This window comes from Brugia malayi (assembly GCF_000002995.4).
Source record: "Brugia malayi strain FR3 genome assembly, contig: Bm_v4_Chr1_scaffold_001, whole genome shotgun sequence".
NCBI classification, from domain to species: domain Eukaryota; kingdom Metazoa; phylum Nematoda; class Chromadorea; order Rhabditida; family Onchocercidae; genus Brugia; species Brugia malayi.
In genome coordinates this window covers 5,888,039-5,908,355 of record NW_025062475.1, presented here as the reverse complement: position 1 = coordinate 5,908,355, position 20,317 = coordinate 5,888,039, and the positions used below count along the sequence as shown (strand labels likewise).

At 33.1% G+C, this 20,317-nt stretch overlaps 1 protein-coding gene across 5 annotated transcripts; it reads left to right on the top strand.

Annotated features, from left to right (window-relative positions):
- Nucleotides 1-6,751: 6,751 nt before the first annotated feature.
- Bma-par-3 lies at nucleotides 6,752-20,087 on the top strand (the record flags this gene model as incomplete). Of its 5 annotated transcripts, none has more annotated exons than XM_043076688.1 (25): nucleotides 6,752-6,878; nucleotides 9,323-9,387; nucleotides 9,872-10,091; nucleotides 10,320-10,541; nucleotides 10,902-11,170; nucleotides 11,453-11,599; nucleotides 11,794-11,893; nucleotides 12,471-12,590; nucleotides 12,774-12,904; nucleotides 12,967-13,178; nucleotides 13,507-13,636; nucleotides 13,798-13,939; nucleotides 14,046-14,201; nucleotides 14,446-14,536; nucleotides 14,864-14,977; nucleotides 15,187-15,278; nucleotides 15,580-15,825; nucleotides 16,179-16,254; nucleotides 16,351-16,499; nucleotides 16,590-16,680; nucleotides 16,869-16,988; nucleotides 17,163-17,289; nucleotides 18,350-18,456; nucleotides 18,584-18,895; nucleotides 19,210-19,333. In XM_043076688.1, 25 exons carry the CDS (start codon nucleotides 6,752-6,754, stop codon nucleotides 19,331-19,333), a joined length of 3,690 nt encoding a protein of 1,229 aa, XP_042932622.1. The 5 variants fall into 5 exon arrangements, with proteins under 5 accessions (XP_042932622.1, XP_042932623.1, XP_042932621.1 ...); XM_043076687.1 differs by lacking the exon at nucleotides 6,752-6,878 and adding an exon at nucleotides 17,600-17,709 and having other exon boundaries at nucleotides 9,295-9,387; nucleotides 19,210-20,087; XM_043076689.1 differs by lacking the exon at nucleotides 15,580-15,825.
- Between the last annotated feature and the right edge of the window lie 230 nt (nucleotides 20,088-20,317).

Genomic DNA, 20,317 nt, shown 5'->3' with positions numbered 1-20,317 from the left:
TGAGCGATAAATATCTCATTAGCAGCACATTAGTAGCAGTTTAGAAAAGTAAGTAAACTTTAATTAATAAAAAAAGATTTTGTGCTGAATAAGTAAGTTATTTTGGTAATTGACCATGAATGAAAAATTATGAAAGATTTTTTTGTGTGCATTTGATTAACAACGTAACATTAACAACATATGTGTGCAGATTATTTACGGTTGATTGACCGTGTTTATATAAATTTTTTTTTTTTTAATTATTTTGAAAGTTAAAAAAAAGAAAACAAATTATTTGAGGAAAAAGCTTCAGTAGTTGAAGCAATGGTTTAAGTAATTTCATTTTTAGCTTTTTTCGACAAACTTCTATTTTTAAATTATTTTTAAAATTGTAGCGTTTGTTTTATAAGCAAACAAATCGTAGAACACAATTAAAAAAACTTCAAATTTTCTCTGCTACATCTTAAAGCCATCAGTTTGATATTTCATTTAATTTTGAGGTGAGAGATTTTCGCATGGATAATAGAGTATGACTCTATTTAGAGAGAAAATGCATCGCACCACAGGAAAACAACAATTGAAAATATGCATAACTGTATTACTTCATTGCGCTGAACGCTGTATCACTCAGTTATTGTCACAAATGGCATTTGTCGAGAGGTTTTGTTTGAGGCTGGCCTTGTTGTCGAAGTACAACGTGAAACGTGAACCCTGCCAACATCTTAGAGTACTTTTCTCATTAATGATATTCAATCTCACTTCATTCCGCAACATATCTAAAGTCTAACTTTCCAGAAATCCTTCGTGAAAATTAATCATTTTTTCACTTCAGAATAAAGTAAGAAATATGTTCTTGGCTGGAAATAACGAATTATTTGAATGAGTTATCGTATGTCAGTCAGTATAATAGAGTCATTTCTTTTTGCAAGAAGTACGATTATGACAAGCGAAGGTCACGATAAATAGAAATAATGATCAAATTTTACAACTATCGTGCATCTCTTGCACTCATGCGGCGTCATTTTGTGACACTCCAAGGTGTTAATCATTTCCATCTTGCAATTATCTTTTCCTCCATTCATTTTTATCTTCCATTATCTTTCATGTTTTCCATATTTAATGACGGTTAAGCATTCTCTCCCTTTCAAGAAATAAAATTAAATCACGAAAAAATATGCTAAAATGCCTTTGTCACAAGTGGTATTAGTGAAAAAGTTCTATCTATGCAGCATTTTATTTCTGAAAACTTTTAATTAATCTTAATTTGCAGATTATATTCATATTTCTTTCTCCGGTGAAAATGCATTCACTGATAAAGGCTGGACAATGTCTGTTAACAGAATTTTTCTTACCTAAACCAGTGACATTTTCAATTTCTCTGAAAGTTTAATTTTTTAGGAATTTCTGGGAAATCTTCCGCAAATTCGTTCCTTTTATTTCAAATTGCTTAATCCTGTGACTAATTGATCTTATTAATATTGTTAATCGATGATATTGATTAATTACTTTCTGTTTGGAGAAGTGTTCAACGGTAATTGGCAAGTGTAATCTCTTTGTAGTGCTTCTATTCTCGCATGAATTTACATAAATATAGATCTTTTTGAGCACTTTTTTTTCTTTTTCTTTGATTGCAAATTTTAACAGGTTTAGATAAGCTTTTAAGAAAGAATTTTGTTAACTAAATCAATTAATTATACTATAAAATTTGGTAAAATTTTCAATTCAAACACAAAAATGCTTGTCCGGTTAATAAGCCCATCTTATATTGTGAATTCTCTGCTACCGTTGGCTTATGTACTGTTTTCTGCTTACTTATCTTATTTACCCTTTGCTCATTTTTGTTTCCTGAACCAGTTAACTGTGAAATATTTCCAATGACTTGTGCTGCGGCGTAATGCGGAGACGTTTGTTTACATAGGGTTTAAATATGAGAGTATGAGGGTATTCTGCTTCCTTTTATTCATTTTCTTTTTATTTATTTGGTTAATCGACTGCTGGTTACTAAGTATCATTTAGCACTGATTAAGAAGCAATCAGTAATGCTCATCTGTGTGACCTTTGACGCTTATCACTCACTAACACCGAATGACAACCTATGCCACACTTGTATCCCATCTTCAGGTCAAATTCATCACCCTGCATTTGTTCCATCATATTCCCGTAAATTCTGTCGATATAACTATTGATTATTGATTTCTTCACCGAACATTATTTCGATAATTTAAAGATTCGTATTTGTTTGCTGTTGTGAGATTGTATACTTTGATCTGTGGAAAATCAATTTTGTCGATTCTGTCTGTAATTTCCTTTCAGTTCTATCGATTTCATCAGTAATTTTCTTTTATTCAAAGTTTTATTTAACGAGAAATTCACGTAGTTGTTCACTATGAATAATCAAATAGGCTTTAAGTTATTTTAGACCTAAAGTTATTTTCAAAAATGAAATGCTGTACAGTTTGATATGAATATCTTACAGAAAGTGAAAAACTTCGCCTCCAATTCTGACTTTTATTGTCTTCCCAAAAATCCCGAACGTCTTACCAGATAAATTGGCATTTCCTCTTATCAGTAAGTGGGAAAATGTAAGTTCAGAATCTATATAAATGTTACTAAAGTGGCGTTAGAAAAAGAATGAATGAGCAATTAATGAAAATGCTTGAGTCTTTAAATTCTTAGACTTAATTCAGTTAATAAAGCTTAAATGCCAAAAAAATTAAACATGAATGTTAAAAACTTCGTAGGCGCAAATAGAATTGATAAAGAGATTAATTAACATATATCAGTGCATTGAATAAATTTGTCTATTATTACTGACTAAAATTTGATTGAATGAAGTCATTGAAATTTCGATCACTTCCTATTGCAAACAATGCACTTAAGAATATTTTTTTATTACTTTTCCATTAAAATAATTATGATTATTCAACACATCTCTGAAATGTCACGTCACGTGAAGAAAAAGTCAGTCTTCCATCGAAAAATTGCTCATTTATTATTTTCTAATCGACGTTATAATCAGTTTTGAATTATTTTAAACGGGAAATTTCTTCTTAGCAATTAAGCAATAACTTTTCAAATACATTTCCAGTTGTATATTGGAATTACAATATGAATGCATCATCAGTCGGATATTTCGATGTTAACAACCCATTCTTTTCGTTTTCGTTAAAATATTTTTATGTTTTGGAAATCCTTAATGAGATATCTCAACTTTACTACTGCGGAGATAACATTTGCTCACAATCTTCCGACAATCGATTATTCGTCACTGGAATCTAAAATTTCTTAGATTAAAGAAAGAATCCGACAATCTCTTCAAGTAACTATGTTTTCATGTGGAATACTTCCTATGAATAAAGACGAAATATGTTAGAAATGAAAGTTATAATATTCTTAGCTTTGGCAAAACTTAAATAGGGTTTATACATCAGGTTGTTGTAAAAAACTTTAAAACTTAATTTTCAAATCAATTTAAACTTTAGCTCAAAATTTCAGTTTTGAATTTTGTTCCTTTATTTCACCTCTGGGCGTTTTTTTTTTTTGTCCTTATTGTGCTGTTTGAATCTTCAAGCTGTTAAGTGATATTAAAATTTTAAATTTATTTTTGAGTTGAACTTATTTTTTGATATGTGCTGATAATTGGATTTTTACGTATTTTAGGGACTTTTTTCCTTAAAGCATGAGGTGCATTAAAGCTGCTTTTCTAAAGATTTATTTTACTGCAAAAAATGGTCTGCAGATATTTGCATGAATATGTATTGCTGATATAAAAAGAGCAGTGTTAGCTGTTTGCTGCTGATAATATCGACAAGGCTTTCAACCCGACAGTACCTCTTTTGCATTTTCAACATTCCGAATATTCTTCACATTTCTGTATCATTTGTTAATGTTTAATCATTGCTGATGTTATGGATGAATTCATCTGCTTCAGCTCGCTTCATTTTCCCGCATTTATATTATTATATCATTTGAGTAATCCTTTAATATCCGTAACCTAAGCAACCTTCCTTTCATATTGTTCGATAAACATTGGCTACTTTTCATGTTTGCTGCATAATTAGCCAAGCTTTCTTCTCATTCATGTCGGAATGGAGCCTCAAACTATCTCTCCTCTGCTGTTTTGTTATTAATTTTACTTGTCAAATTGGAATCTTTTAAAATTTCCAAATGTCATGAAGTGTATGACATAATATGAAAGTCGCTGCTTATATTGCAGAAAAAAACTTGCAAATAGAGTTGTTTATGCTTTAGAATACCTTATTGTGACTTTTTAGTTAAAAAGCAATAATTGCAAATGAAACTTTTCGAGGAAACTATCTTTTTTGAATCTTTCATCACTTTTCATACATTTTCTGTAGCGCTTAGATAATTCAGCAGCGATCTGTTGAGAACCACATTCTATTTCAATTAATCACCTACTAACATATTCCAAATTTTGCTAATCTTTCGCATTTCTTCACCATGCCTTACAGTTATCATTCTTATTCATGGCAGTTTCAGAAATGTATCTAATCAACCCTTAAACACTTCTTATTATTTAAATTTTTACCTTACATAAACATTTTTTTACTCTCTAATTCACTTTAAATACCTATTTCAAAGGTTAACATTCTTAAATTTTCCTTAATCTGTTCAAAAATATTTCCATTGGCAAATACATTCGCTATAAAGAGAGCAAAGCTGCATATATCGTTCCATAAACAATGCTAAAATAGTTTTAAGTTTTTTAGAAAAAATTTCTATTTTAAAACTCAGTTTCAAAATGCTTTAAGTATTTTCAAAAGTTAAGAGAAGAGAATCTGTGAAAAGCGATAATTTGAAATCAGTGCAGGAGGAGATAACATATAGCAATATCAGTTTACATCTCTTCACGATACCCTAATAAGAAGGGTCATTACCACCTATGGTATTTCTCTGTTATAAAATATTATTCATTTAATGATTCACCGGTATTAATCGTCTAGATCTTTCTTTCTTTCATCTCATTCCCTGTCTCTTCATCATCAAATTTTTCCTCTAACTGTTAATCACCATTTTCTTGTTACCCACAGTGAGATGTAAAATAAATGCCTGTACGAATGAAATTTGAAATTCTGGAATTAAAAAATGTATCAATTGGGTGATGCTGCTCATTACATACTGCTAATCAATTCGACGAAGGCAGTATGTTGAGAATTTCATTGAGAATAATGTAATTTAATATAAAATTTAAATCTATGCTATCTCGAGCATAACAAACATGGAGAATAGTATATTATTAATACGGCAATATCGAAATTTAATGCTTTGTCATAAACAGCACTCAGTCCTACAGCAACTTCCGCTGGAAAGAATTCAGCTTGACTTCTTATAAGTTGGCATTCAGGTAGCATTACTAGAACCATTCCTTAGATTTCTGAGGTAAATGAAGCATATAGTGGTTCAACCACTTTTTTTTTTTTTTTTTAAAATAAATGCGAAAGGATTTGCTCGAATGATATATTAAAAGCGGGCAATGCATTTTGGGTATCTATCGGTTAAGAGTTATGTCAAAGGATAAAAACTATATAAAAAATGCTCTCTTTGCGATTAAGTTCGCTAGCCAGTCAGACACATTCAGATTAGATTTTATAGCAACTGATTCCGGATAGCTCCAATTATGAGATCTGGAAATTTAACTAATCTTTTAATTGTAAACTTTTCCTTCTCCTTATTTCGAAAAACAAGAGCGAAATAATCTTTGATTAAAAATATGAACAAAATCAAGAGAAAATTATTCTAAATTTATGTTCCTTTTCTTTTCATCTTTATCCTAAAATTCCTCTTCCACTCAAATCTACAAAAACCAATCAATAATTTCACTTTTGTTTTTTTCTTTTAATGAAAAATGTGTTGCAACGGTTCGTACCTCAAACGTAAAATTAGTCTTGAAATTTTTTAAGATTCCGAAAAAGTTTTCTTTAAAAAAAATAGAATTTCTTGTCTCAGTTCTTATTCTTTTTTCAAAACTGTTGTGACGGTTTACCCTTAAATTTTCAAAACTTGTTACAACAGTTTTGAAATTTATATCTAAAAATTTGGTAATTACAAATAAGACGAATACCGACATTTTATCCAAAATTTCCTGTCGAAAATCTTTTAGTATATCTCCTTTGAGAAAACTTGGAAATAAAACGCTAAAAAAAAGTCGGATTTTTTAATTTTTAGAAATTTTTATAGAAGGATGCTTTAAAATATCTTGTTAACCTTAGGAAATCAAAAATTTCTATTCAGCAATATTTTTAAAAAGTCAAAAGTGCCAAATGTTTACATTTCAGATTTCTTTAATTCATTGAATATCATATCTTTCTCATTCACAGCTCATTCATTACCGGCCTTATTTCAATTTTGAAAGTAATAATAATTATTTGAAACAACATACAAATAATTAGAGGATGAACAACATACAAATAATAATTAGAAGGATTACTTACAAAGTTACCACTCCTTTTCTTTTTCAACAAAAGTAACTTTGGTTGAAAAGAAGAACTTTTCGACTGTGTTAGACATTAAGAACTAAACAACCAAACTTTATAAAATTAGTTCCTTTATATATTTTGAGTGATATTTTATTGTAGTGTGTGTATTAATGGGATGAAGACATCTTCATCTCTTAATTATTATTCATTTTATTTATGTTTTTTTTATTCTATGCTTTCATTTCTAAAGTTTAGTCGTGAAATGTCATCATGAAAAATAAAAATATTGAAGTGAATAATGCATGCTTTTTTTTAAAGGATATTGAACAGAAGAAATGAAAGCAAAAGTGACAGTACGCTTTGGTAAGGTGGGAGTGGTGGTACCATGTTATGATTATATGACTGTTAATGATCTCATTAAAGCATCTGTTTTACGATACAAAAAAGCCACCGGACGAGTAAGTTTTTTAAGTTTAATCTTACTAATTAAGTGCATATGTTTTCGAAGAATTGCACGTACAAATTTCTGACCGAATTTTGTAAAAATTTTCACAATTTCTTATAATTAAATTGATAAAATAGATGTGAAATAAGTCGAAACTATAATCATTTCTCAAATTGTTAATTATATTTAAATTTCTATGAAATGTCATAGTTTGCAAATGGCAGTGTACGTTGAATGCATTATTTTTTCTCATTGTTTACAAATTTTAATAATCCTAGATATATTGCGAGTATATACTTTTTATCATTTCTCATTCTTAAAATCATTCTCCACTTTCTGCTGTTCCTTTCTACTGAAACATATTACTAATTTTCACTATACCGAAAAAAATATTGTATGAAAGTTGTCAAGAAAGTGAAACATATTTCTTCCGAAAACAATTCATATCGGCGCTGTATGATAATTTTGATAATCCTTTATCATTTATTTCTACTTTAATTATATAACCTTTTAGCTAGGAATTAGTGTAATAAGTAAAGAAAAACTGCTTACTAACAAGGTGATAATAAAAGGTCAAAGAACTCACATATTTTGTAATAACAGCGTGATTCTTATTTATTATTGGGAAAGCAAGAAAAGTGATGCATTAATTTAATGAATAGAATGAACAACAAAGTTCAAATACTTCCGAGGTCATCTGTGTCATGCAGTTTGTCCAGTCATTTCCTCAGTTCCTATAGCAACAGTTCACATTTGACCTTTGTGTGTATGTGTTGGTGTTAGGTATGCTCTACAGAACAGTGTCAGCAACAATTAATATAAACGTTTAACTGCCTATGACCCGAGCGCCGAGCGGCAAGAGAAGTGTGGAAGGGACTGGAGGAGAGACTTTTTCATGCTATCTCAAACAATTAGCAAGATATCACAGGCATTTCTCTGTATAATAATGAATTACAGGTAGGAGGATGAGCCGATACGCATGTATATATGCGCATGTGGATGAATGTGTGTATGCAGGTAGCTGCATCTATGTGAATGTGTGTGTGTGTGTGTGTGTGTTGTAGTGATGCAGGTGGGTGATTGAAGGGGTGGGAATCTTCTCTGTGATGTCCCCTCAGTATGGTATCGATCATCACCGCGTCACAGGTTACTAAGCATGGAAAGTGACGCGATCGATTGATTGGTAACGGTAGATGAGAGTATGTTTTCTCGAGATTTCATTTATCGCTCCATCTTTGCCAGAGGTCGCCTGTTTTTATTTGGTACCTACAGTAGCAGTAGCAAGAGCAGGGTTTCATCTTCTCTAAGCTTCTCGCTAGTCCCTGTTTGAATACTTGTATATTGTCATAAGCAGAGCGACCTCTCCGTGGTTTTTACGACTGTATTCATTGTTTGGGTCGCTCGAATCTGCCATACAAAATCCCACAAATCTCTCACACAAAGTTTAGTTGAAAATATTTTCCTCTTATTAACCATTGCCAACCTGTCTCGCTCGGATCACTCAGTGTCATACTTTTGGCAATAGGTCTTTCTCAGACATAATCACAGGAATAGATGAATACAGTCACCAGTGTGAATTTCATCAAATGAGTTAATAATTTAAATTTCATGATTAAATGATATTGCCAGTTCACTGCAGTGATCCCTTCTATTTGATGTGACAGCTTTGCTAGATGATAATTGCTGTATGTTCGTCTCACAACTCATTTCATGGCACTTCAAATTAATTTCATGACAAAAGAAAAAACAACGTTAATTTGATCGACGTGTTATTAACTTTTGCAAATTAGAACTGGAATTAGATGACGTGAGGTGAAGGGAAAGATGCGAAGTGTTCATTTTAGTGTCAGTAATAGGAATGCCTCATTAAATGAGGAAATAACAGAGTTAGTTAGCACTAAAGATAACACATAATGTTGTTGCGTAACACACATATATATTTAGTTTTTCGAAATTTCATCTCTTCATTGAACAATCGTTGTATGAGATGTGATACTACTATATTAGTGATTTATTAAGTGAATGCATAATTGTTGCTCTGTTGCATAGCAGAATTAGCCTTCCCTATTCCGGTTGTATTTCGGTTTTCGGTTATCACAAAATGCTGTAATGATCAATCCCGTTTTACTTTCTAAATTGTTGATATTAGGAATGATGACAAATAAGCATTGATGCTGTATACTTAATTGTCAGTTTACATTAATGTTTACTTGGCAAGCGCTATCTCTGCTATCATTCTGCTGGCATCATTATAATTCTCATACCACAGGAATGATATGGATCCAACTGTGAAAGAATGATGATGATTTGCTTATTGTTCTTCTCTTCCTTCCTAATATATTTTCAACAAAAACAGACTTACTGAAAGATCGGTTTCGAAGAAAAGAAGGGTAAGGGGAATTCTCTCCCTTATTCCTTCATCATCATCGTCTCATGTATCATATGATGTCCACAACAACAGATAATGCTACTACCGTTGGTTCCACCGGCATCGTACACTGCCAACAGAATGCAAATTATGTTACAGTAAGTGAATTTTAATTAGGTTTTAATTTAAATTTGGACAAGTGACGGTCAGATTTCGTCATAATTACTTGAAATGAATTGGAATGGAATATCTGACTTTTCCTTGTCCATTTTACTATTTGCATTAGCGTGCCAGAATTTATAGCCATCACAACATTATGTATTTGTTCATCATGTTGAATGCTTACGAGATGGTGGCATTCTGGATCCCGATGATCAGCTTTTTGACGTTTTTGATGAGAATAATGATCAGGTTAGTGAAAATCATAGAAAGTTTCAGTCTTTGGATATTACTGTGATAGTTCATAATGAATTAGATGCACACTATCTTAATCTGTAAATCAGGTAGATATAAATACAGTGAATTGTTTGTTCAGAAGACTCTTGTGCTTGTAATAATTTAATAGTCCAACTTTTTCAAATAATTTTCCAAGAGTTCTAATCAAGCCAGTGTCTTCTGGTATGAATTTAATATCAGTTTTAGATCTTAGCGATTTATGACGAACCGAGCTTTGCTGTAGTGGATTCGGCTTCAACAAATGCTTCTCGGTTTGCCACCAATGGAACAATTTCGTTAACGTCTTCGTTAGCAACTGCAAAAACTGTCGCATCAGCAGAGAGTCCCCTGGATGGTAAATTGAACATCATTTCAAGTTCCAGCGATGGTGACATTGTTGAAATAACGAGCATTGCTATACCGCCGAGTTTGTTTTGTCATGACTGAAACTTTATTCTATTATTTTGAAAGTGCGAACTTTTCATTATAGAAGCAGTGACTTTAAGGATTTGAGTAGTTTAAAAATAGTTTTATTCTGATGTAGGTGGTAGACTTTTGCAAAGGGCAGTATAGGCAATAATCTATTTATTATATCTGATTTACATAATTAGCGCTAATATGAGTTGAATAAAGCAACGTGAAATAATTAATTTAGCTGATGGTTTACGAGTGATTTCGGACAATGCCCACACATTGCAACAGAAGCCATCCTCATCCTCAGTTATAACGAGTCCTGAATCTGTTTCTTCGCAATGCCTTCCATCGACACAGTTCGATCAGAAACACAATGATATGTCGAACACGTGTCGTGTTTATCATTCCGCCCTAAAAAATAGCGGGTCACCGAGAAGTAAATATCGAGTTACTATATCTCCAGGTTTCTAGTTTCTTTTGTGATTCATTTCATTCCTTATATCTTATTGAATAGCTGACAAGGAATAAAGGAGTTTAAGTTAGTCATATCCTCCAAAAGTTGAAATTTGTTTAATTTTCCTTCTTTTGTTATTGTGATTTGTACTCAACCACAAAATAAACGGGAAAGATAGAAATTGATCTTCATTCTCATTCGCTTTTCATTATCCACTGGGAATCTGCTTTGAATTTGCTCATTGTTAGTGTTATCTTACTCAATGATCTGTCTAAACTAGGCTCAACTAATTAAACTAAACTGCAAATATATCTTCAAGATAATGTCTTCAGTCGTATTTACATATTGCATAAAGTCTCTTATTTCCAGATGTTGATTGTCAACCATCTCAAGAATCGCCAATTTTTACAAAAGAATCACTGATGACACGAACATCCGCTAGGAAATCACGTCTAACCGATAATTTTTTCGATGCCAAAGAACGATTGGAAGAAAAATTAGCAGATGGTATCAACAGTCGTGTAGTAAAAGGTGACATGAAAAGTCCAAAATTAATACCACTGATGGAGGCAGCAAATCGAGGACAAACGGTGATAATACTTTCAGACAGTACTATCAATATGAAGTTGGGTATTGAGGTATGTCTCTTCTTTTGACAACAGTCATATTCAGGAGCCACTTATTGTGTCGTCTTGATCAATCAACTCATTTTTTTTTTTTTTTTGTAATACTTGAATGGGATTTGCGAGTTGGGAGAAATTAATTACTGAGAAAATAGATCAAAAGAGTTATGTTTCTGATTCAGATTTTCAATCGATCCTTTCGAACAGTAATAGAGAAGTGATCAATAATGAAAACTTATAAGATGGTCACCTTGTTCTTCCCTCTAACTTTATTTGATCTTGTTTTTTTTTCTTCAGATTTCACCTGTATATGATCCATCAAATGATATGCGTTTACAAGCTGTAGAGATTAGGCAAATTGACGATGAAGGTCGGGTGAGCAGCGATGGGCGTCTTCGAATTGGTGATCGTATTGTGGAAATCAATCAGCGTCCTGTTTATCAGGTTAATAACCAAAAATGGTGTAGCACCGTTCAACAAATTTACTGTTTTGCATTCCCAATTCATATCTAACTTTGGAAGATGACAAAATCAAGATTTTTATGCAGGAATAACTCATGATTATTTCCTTGTTCATTGTTTAAAATGGTTAAAATTACATCAGTAAACGGAGAAGGTTGTGCAGTTTCACTTTGCAGATGTCGATCTCAAGAGCACGTGCCTATTTACACGAAATACAAGCAATTGCTCATCCAAGTTTGACAATCGATCGCTCCATAGAGACATTTGCAAGCGATAGTATGTTCTTAAATTTTCCATTGTTCATAGATTTTCAGTAAAATATATTTTTCATTAACTACGACAGGAAATCCCGTCGTAATTTAAATAATCTGCAGCACAACAGCGAACTAATGTATTACTAAAACAGTAATGGGCAGTGCTTTTTTTGTCTTTTAAAGACAACTGTACAATGTCTGTTTGTTTGCTTCGCATTAGTATACCTTTTTGACGTACGTCTGTGTCTTAAGAAGTTTGTATCTTAGTATTAGAAGCATCGTACTAAAAGCCTTAGACATCTTAGTGCCGTCAGTTACTTTGTTCATTTATTATTTTGAACTGTGAATAGCAGAGTAGGTAAATGAAAATGGATAAATGCCAGGAACTGTGAGCGTTCTGTGGAGTCGGTATGCTATTACCAATATTATCAGACGTGAAACTGAATTACAAAATTACAATGGACTTAATATTTAGGCAGTTCTGATGAATTCCTTATGCTTTGTATTTTAGTGACGTGAAAATTATTATATTGATAATCCTAATACTAATATCTTGCAAAAAATAAAAAAAAAAAGTTACATTTTTTCTTGATTTCCAGCGATCTCTCATCATAGTCAGTCATCAACGAGCAGTTTGCAAAAGCGGCCAATTCTCTCTGCACTGCAGCAAGCCAATACAACAGCTCTTGGGATAACATTTCCAGTTGAAATTGTTAAAAGTATGTCATCCAGTTTATCATTTTACAATTTGTTCATCTCCATAAATAGTTAAAGAGGTGCCAGTCTCTCAAAATATTGCAATGTTGTATTGAAGACTGTGTAAGTTGTAAATAAAAAACGAAAAGAAGCAATGTTTACTAAATTGTCTAATTTTGTATGATAACTGATACAGTGTATCTCAGGAAGAGGCGGGTTTGGTTTTACCGTAACAAGTCGTGAAACTGCTAAAGGTGAACGACTGTTTTATATTGGAACTGTGAAAGCAGGTGGTGCTGCGGTAAATAAATTAAGAGCTGGCGATCGGTTGTTACAGGTAATATTTTTTTTTTTTCTTATGGAAATGGTTATACATTTACGTTCTGTTCGATTTTTTAGATTAATGGTAGAAAAACAGCTGAGTTTACCCAAAGTGATATGGTCAAGCGTCTCAAAAAACTGGATGTTGGTGATTCAATAAACTTACTAGTTTCTCGAATTGGAAGTCAGGAAAACGAAAACCAGAATCCATTGGTAGTAACAAATAATTATAACAGTGATAGTGAACATTATCACCAGGAAAGAGCGAGTGAAGGAACGGAACGATACGGGTGCACTTAATTAGCAATTTTTATTCAGATGATTCTTTTAATGTAAATAAGATGTTAAGCTGTGCATTTCATTTTGTTGCATTGACTATAGTTTAGGGTAGAAGGGGTAAAAATGTCGGTTGATAAATTGCTTAGGGGATAGGGGATTTCACAAAGTGCAATGATCTTGAATTACAACCATCAGATTATTCTCCATTATGAGCGAAACGCTAAGGGTATTCAGATAACTGGGGATCTTCTACATATTGACTGTTGTATTCACGAATATAGTAAGACAATTTAGGACATGACTCATATTTTACAATGAGAAATGAAGTAAAAATTGCAGGGAGGAGATTTTGACGTTGAAGATTGCCTTAAATGAAACGGGAAGTGCTGGATTAGGTGTAAGTTTAAAAGCAAGAGCCGTTATGAAGCCTGATGGTACACGTCATGATTGTGGAATATTTATCAAAAAGGTGCTTGTAAAATTTATTATCTTCTGGATGTTTACTAAGCTGGAATTGGTACCTTCATTGGTTTCAGTAATGCTTTTTGAATACTGCATTGTAAATTCAGGTACCTTCGTTCCAGTAACTAAATTTTTGAAAAATCACATTTAACTGTACAACTGCCGCAGGTCTTGCATGGTGGTGCTGCTTATAAAGATGGAAGATTACGATTGAATGATCAGTTGATTGGAATCGAAGATACTGATTTGAGACGAATGACAAGGAATTCAGAGGCTAGTGATGCTATCACTAGATGTTTGAAAAACCTAGGTAAATACGTTGAATTGATTTATACAATTTAAATAGATTGGTAGTATTGCAGAGAAGATATTCAAAATGTTATTTCTTTCATCAAAGTCCTGTCTCTGTATTTTAGGACCGAACGCAAATGATGTATGCTTACGAGTAGCAAGAAAGGTTGAGCTAAACCACAGCAATGCTTTTCCAAGTGTAAGAAGTTCGACAGACGAATCTTGGACTCCAAATTGTGAGAGTTCGAAAATTTATGATAGGTCTCAAACAAAGTCTGCAGGTAATTTTAATTAATGTATATATTTAATATAGAAGCATGGTCATGCATAGATAATGGGATATTGAATTCTGCAAACGTTTAATGTAATTCATCTGTGAGTGGCGAAGCACATTTCAGATATATGCAAGTACCACCATGCAGAATATCAATTTTGTTGTAAATGCATGCGTTTAAATCCAGTTTTGGTTAGGCTCTACTGATAATGTATAGTTTTAATATATGCATAAATGTATCGCTTATATAGATGATGATAATGCGACTGCAAAGAAACAAGAAACGCCAAATGGTTATAATGCAGACGTACCAAGATTTAGTAGTTCGGACGATCGTCCTTTGTAATCTTTTTGTTTATATATTTATTTCATTATCATTGGCTTTCTTAGTATGGCTACACTGATACTCCGATTATTTGTCATAAGTTATAAAATAATTACTGTTATTTTATGTTCTGTCCCTTATTTCATTGTCAAATTATGATGCATTATTGATGTACACAGTTTGATTATGATTATTTCTTGGAATCATCAGTACTAGGATAGACGTTAGAGTAGACTGTTTGAAATATTCTAAACTGAAAGTTCGAAAATTACTAAAAGTTAGAAACTTCTTTTTAGCAATTACTTTTTTATTTCATTTCTGATGTCATCTGCAAACATTTTTAGAAATGCAAATGGAGATTTTGATTCCACCGCAAGCGATAGGCAGAAATACCTATCAGAAGATGAAATAAGTCGTACTGGTGGTAGTGGTTTTAATCGGGAAAATCCTGCCAGAAGGTAGACGTTTGTTATTAAAAGTTTCTGTGGAAAAAAAAGGTATATTTTCGATTGTCTGTAGAAGCGCAGACTTTTGATAAATTGTATCTGAAATCAAAATTTCAAGAAATGCTGCCGAAATGGATAATAAACATATCTTTCTAATACCTTCCTAATAATTCTGAGACTAACTTTTCCAGTTTTTTCACATCAAAAACTTACTTTTCCAGATCGATATCGGAAAAGCGGCATATGGGAGTTGGAATGGATGCGAACAGCACAATGCTTTTCCAAAAAATCAAACATAACCGTCAAATGAGTGGTAAGTATTTCTTAATTATAATTATTTCTGAAAAAGCTCAGTATGCATGACTGTAGTGCGCTTATTTAGAGTCATCTAATATTCAGTTTGATTTTCTGTAGAAAATTAAGCACTATTATTCGTTTGAAAAAGCTTCGCAATATTTCCTTTATAACACGATGACAGTGTGATTTCGTTTTAATGAGAAAAATGCGGTTTGAAGGTTTATTTTTCTTCTTTGTAATTCGCTTGTTGCTTCATTATTATTTATTTATTTTTTAATATTTGTTTGATGCTTCTGTGGCATAAATTAACGCTTCAGCTCCTCTCTTGCATCGTTTCGTTCCATTTATTAGTCCAACACACAAGTCACTTGCAATGTTTTCTTCACGGAGTGCCGTATCACTTCGAGAAAAATGCCGTCGAAGGAGCTTAGTATCACTTCAGTCGTCTGAAGAAAAAACTGTCAGTGGAAGGTCTATAGAAAAGCGTGAACAACGTATTCCCATATCTGCTAGTTACGTCAGCAGCACTAATAATGAGAGCACAAATGTGGCTTCTTCGTCATGTAAGCATAATTTGTAACTAATTGCTGATCAATTTTCATGATAAAACTTTTATAAATCATGTTTTATTTTCCATTGTGAATTTGAATTAAGCTGAAAAATTATGGATTTATACAGAAATTTAGCTTGAGGCTATCCACCGCTTAAGGATTTTTTTTTTCACCTTTAGCTTGTGTTTCTCATCGTAATTTACTATCAACAATATAGTGTGTGCTTTAGTTTCAATAACATTTACTCTTGATTTTTCCTAACTTGCAATAGCGCTAACCGTGCTTTTTTGACGTCGGAATATTAGATTGCCCTGACTTGTGGAATAGTTATAATTTTTATTAATCTTTACCAATACTTATTCCAGCATCTCCTAATCGTCGTTCATTAAGCCTAGAAAGTATGGATACGCACCAATCACCAGCGCTGGCAATTGTATCAGCGTAAGTTATATTTTTCTATGTCATCATCCATTTCTAAACGTTTATTTTTGACTTTCATCCATTTCCACCACAGAAAAGAAAGTCCTTCATTTACAGTCATTCTAATGGACCAGCCATTCGAGATACTCGAATAGAGCAAACTGCAAAACGAGGCCATCCGAGTACTCTCAAGCGATCACAAAAATCTCGATGTAATGGCTATATCAAGCCATCTATTTCTGATGCGGAAGATCAAACATCTGCAGGTAATTTTACTAATTTTATATGTTACCCCATTTTCTCTATTTCTTTTAATCTTAACGAATTTATTTCTTAATATAATGTGGTATTTTTAGGAAAAGGTCGGGATGAGTCTTATGCATCGTTACCCCGAGAAATTTCTGCTACTTCTAAGGAAAAACAGCAGCGAAGGAAATCAGTTGGAGGGTGAGTTGCATCTAACATGTGTTTTCCAAGTAGAAATCATAATCTTCAATTTGTTATATTGTTATTTGACGCTTATTTACTTTTCACATTTATCAGTATTCGTTTAGGCGAATGGTGGGTCATGAAATTAGAAGTAAGCACCGATTTTAATTGAGTAGTTTACAGATATTCTATTTTTTTATTTGTAGTAGCATATTTTCAAAGATTACTCAGCGATTCGGTGGTTCGAGATCGCGTGATACATCTCCAGAAAAAGCGGTATCATTCGACATTGCTGAAAGCAAGTCTTCCAGAGATAAATCAAATAGGTTTGTGAAGTTAATGAATTTTTTAATTAAACACAGTTATATTTAGAAAACTTATAATGAATAAAAGTTGTATTTTGAACGAATTGATAAATGTAATAGCTTAAGCTAGTCTAAAGTTTTAGCATTATTTGGAGTACCTGCGAAGTCCTGTCCTCATTCTTCAGTCATTTTTAGGACACAAGATGATCGAGAATGGAGTAAAGAAAGCAGAAGTAATCAGTCAATACGCAAAGCACCACCACCGTACAAACCATCATCCTATGACATTTTGCAGTCAACAGATCCTACTTGCTATGTGAATGTAAATCTCGTTTGCCTTTTCTTTTCTGACAATAGGATGATCGCAAAATACTGTAGGCGATTAGCATGGGGACACAGTTATAACTGAATTAGAATGTATTAAGTTTCCACGTTTTTAAGATTTTTATTGTTTGAAAATTTTGTAGCTTACTGTAGAGTTTCCTTACCTAAACCATATAGATTGTCTAATAATTTCTTGAAGAAATCCATTAACACGTTGTTGCGACAATGAATACACCAAGCAAGCAATTTGCGAGAACAACAATTAACTGAGAATCTTTTAAATGAGCACCAACAAGTCTCAAATTTAGGAAGTGCTTGGAACGCATAAAACAGAAACTGTTTGCAGCGGAAAGGAATTACCCGCTGGTGGCTATATACGGGTTGCAAATTCAAAGTTCTACAATAGCTTTGTTGAGAGGTGGGCGGGTAACTTACAAGCTTAAGCTAGTCTTCTGTAAGGTTCTTTCCTACATGCTTCAGGCACCCCTCTTGTTTATTGCTACCACCGCTTCTCTTGAAAGTTTTTTGTACTGTTCTTAAAATGATGATTTAATCATAATAATAGGTAAAACCATAGTTTTAATTCTCCGTACTGTTGAATTCCATGAGAAAGAGTTGATTTTCCCTCCTCTTATTTTGTGAGTTTTGAATTATAGTAAGCGTGTTTTATAGTCAGCTTTCTATTGCGCTTCAAGCTTTACACACTACAGAATACGTGATTTACACCTACCTTGCATGACGAAAGTTTATCCCTTTTTTGCATGAAACATTTTAAAAATGTTTGTTCATGCGTCATTGCATAGATGTTGTTTGGTAAATAGGACTCTACAATATTTCACTTAATTCAAGATATTTCCAAAGGGCGCTATAGATTTAAATAATCTTTGCTTTAAAAAAGTCCTTTGAAAATTTTTGCCATACTTTCAAACCAAAAAAAGAAAAATTGCTTTTATTTAAGAATGTATTGACCGTGCATGTTTTGTGACATTTCTCAAAACTCTGTTTTTACTTTATAAAAATCCGGAAAGAATTTTGATTGTCAGATTCATTATTTTTAGGGAAAAGGTGTGCTGGAATGGAGAGGACAATATCAGACAGCAGTTCGCAACAACGAATACAATTGCGGAAAAGGAAGGAATTCATCCGTCAATCGCCAAACAAGGAAGTATGTTCGATGAGAATAATTCTAAAGCTGAATTTAAGACTGAGCATAATTTAAAGAAATATAACATGGAGAACAACTTCAGCATGAGATAAAAAATAAGCTTAAGGTTGTTTTTCCTTCTTTTCAGTGGATGTGGTGATGAGTTATATGCGCACCTCCGCCAACAGCAGCGGCAGCAATATGCAAACCATCCGCAATGTTGTTATGAAAGACGACGCGAGCAGCAGCAACAACGTGTGGCCTATTACACGGGATACAGCACAGACTATTACGACGCCTTCAACGCTTGGTTTGCGTACAGTTCAGCTACCGCATGCAGAAATATACCTATCATTACAAGAGGAAGAAGTGGATATCCATCCCAGCACACTTACTTTTCCGCAGCAGCAGAAACAGTGTCATCGAGCAGAGCAGCAGTACAACAAATTCACCATCAAAGGTTTATTAGCTTAGTATTAAATCCAGTAAAATCCACTTTTTTACTTTGAAGTGTTTGGCAATGACGACACTGAAGTTGTGGGAGGGTTTGGAGCTTATGATTTCGATTAACGCCTTGATAAAGATATGTATGAATTACAATTTTATTTTAACTTCAATTATCCTATAGTTCAGTGTAATATAGCTTCATTTCAATGGAATTGATTCAAACATTATTTGCTATTGTTGTAGATTGCTGACTAGATTTGGAAACTAAACCCAAGTTTTTCTGAATGAGCGCATAAGTGAAACAGAAAATGGAGTGATTCTTTATAGATTCCGATCATGTCCAATTCAGTTTTCCTCATCAGGAATGCGAACGAAACAGAGTATCGAAAGGACTGGTCCCTACTACGCAACCGGCTATGACCTCCATTCCGGCCGTATTTCCGACTTCTAGAAATTTCTTTTTTGCTCCTTCTACACGGATGTCTGGATATCGAACTAATGATTCACAAGCAAAAGCCCCTTCGAGTTTGCGAAATCGTACTCAATCAGTTTTCACTCGGCCGCCCAAAGAATGTGCATTAGCTGAATCAAGAAATTCTCTGAAATCTCAAACATCTATGTTCACTAATAAGCACTCCTACCAAAACAAACAACAGCAGTCGACGCAGAATTCTTCCACTCGAGAACCAGTGCTGCTGTGTCCCTACCAATCTCAGGAAAAGCAAACCCCGGGCTTCCCTGACAGTTTCATCCGATCACCTCATCCTTCCGCATCGCATTTGCCTTATACTTTTGATGAAGAAGCTACTTTTTCGTCTCCAACTTACTTGCAAACATTGCTGGAATCACCAGCAAAAATTTGCAAAGATGCAAATGTGCTTAATGTCCCGAAACCAGTCAAATACATCAAAATTCATTACGGACCATCTCATCAATCACCTCCTAAACAACAACCACTACGAGCTCGAACTATGACTGTCCAATCTCCAAATAGTGATTCGCTTCAGCAATCTCAACAGCAAACTACGAGTGGATTTGATTATCAGAAATATCTTCGATCGACTCGTCGAAATCGTATAAACGATCAGAAACAACGAATAACGCTTATTGCAGCGGTACCTGATGAAGCAGTGTTTATGAGAGGGACTACGATTTGTCGTGTCCCTCGTCCTAATACCATATATAATGCTACTAGTAGTAGTTAACGACTACTAACCTTTATTTATAACTTTCTGAACAATGCATAACCACGATCTTCCCACAAAACAAAAGCACTCATCTTCAGTATATTGATAATCTTTGGTCCTGAATATGTTTAAATATTCTTACTGTTCATTGTAGAGTTCAGAGAGTTATCCTTGACTGCTTTTTGATTCTTCAAATTTTTAAATTTCCTGTATGATTTATTAATTTGATCAGTTCTTCAGCGTTTAGT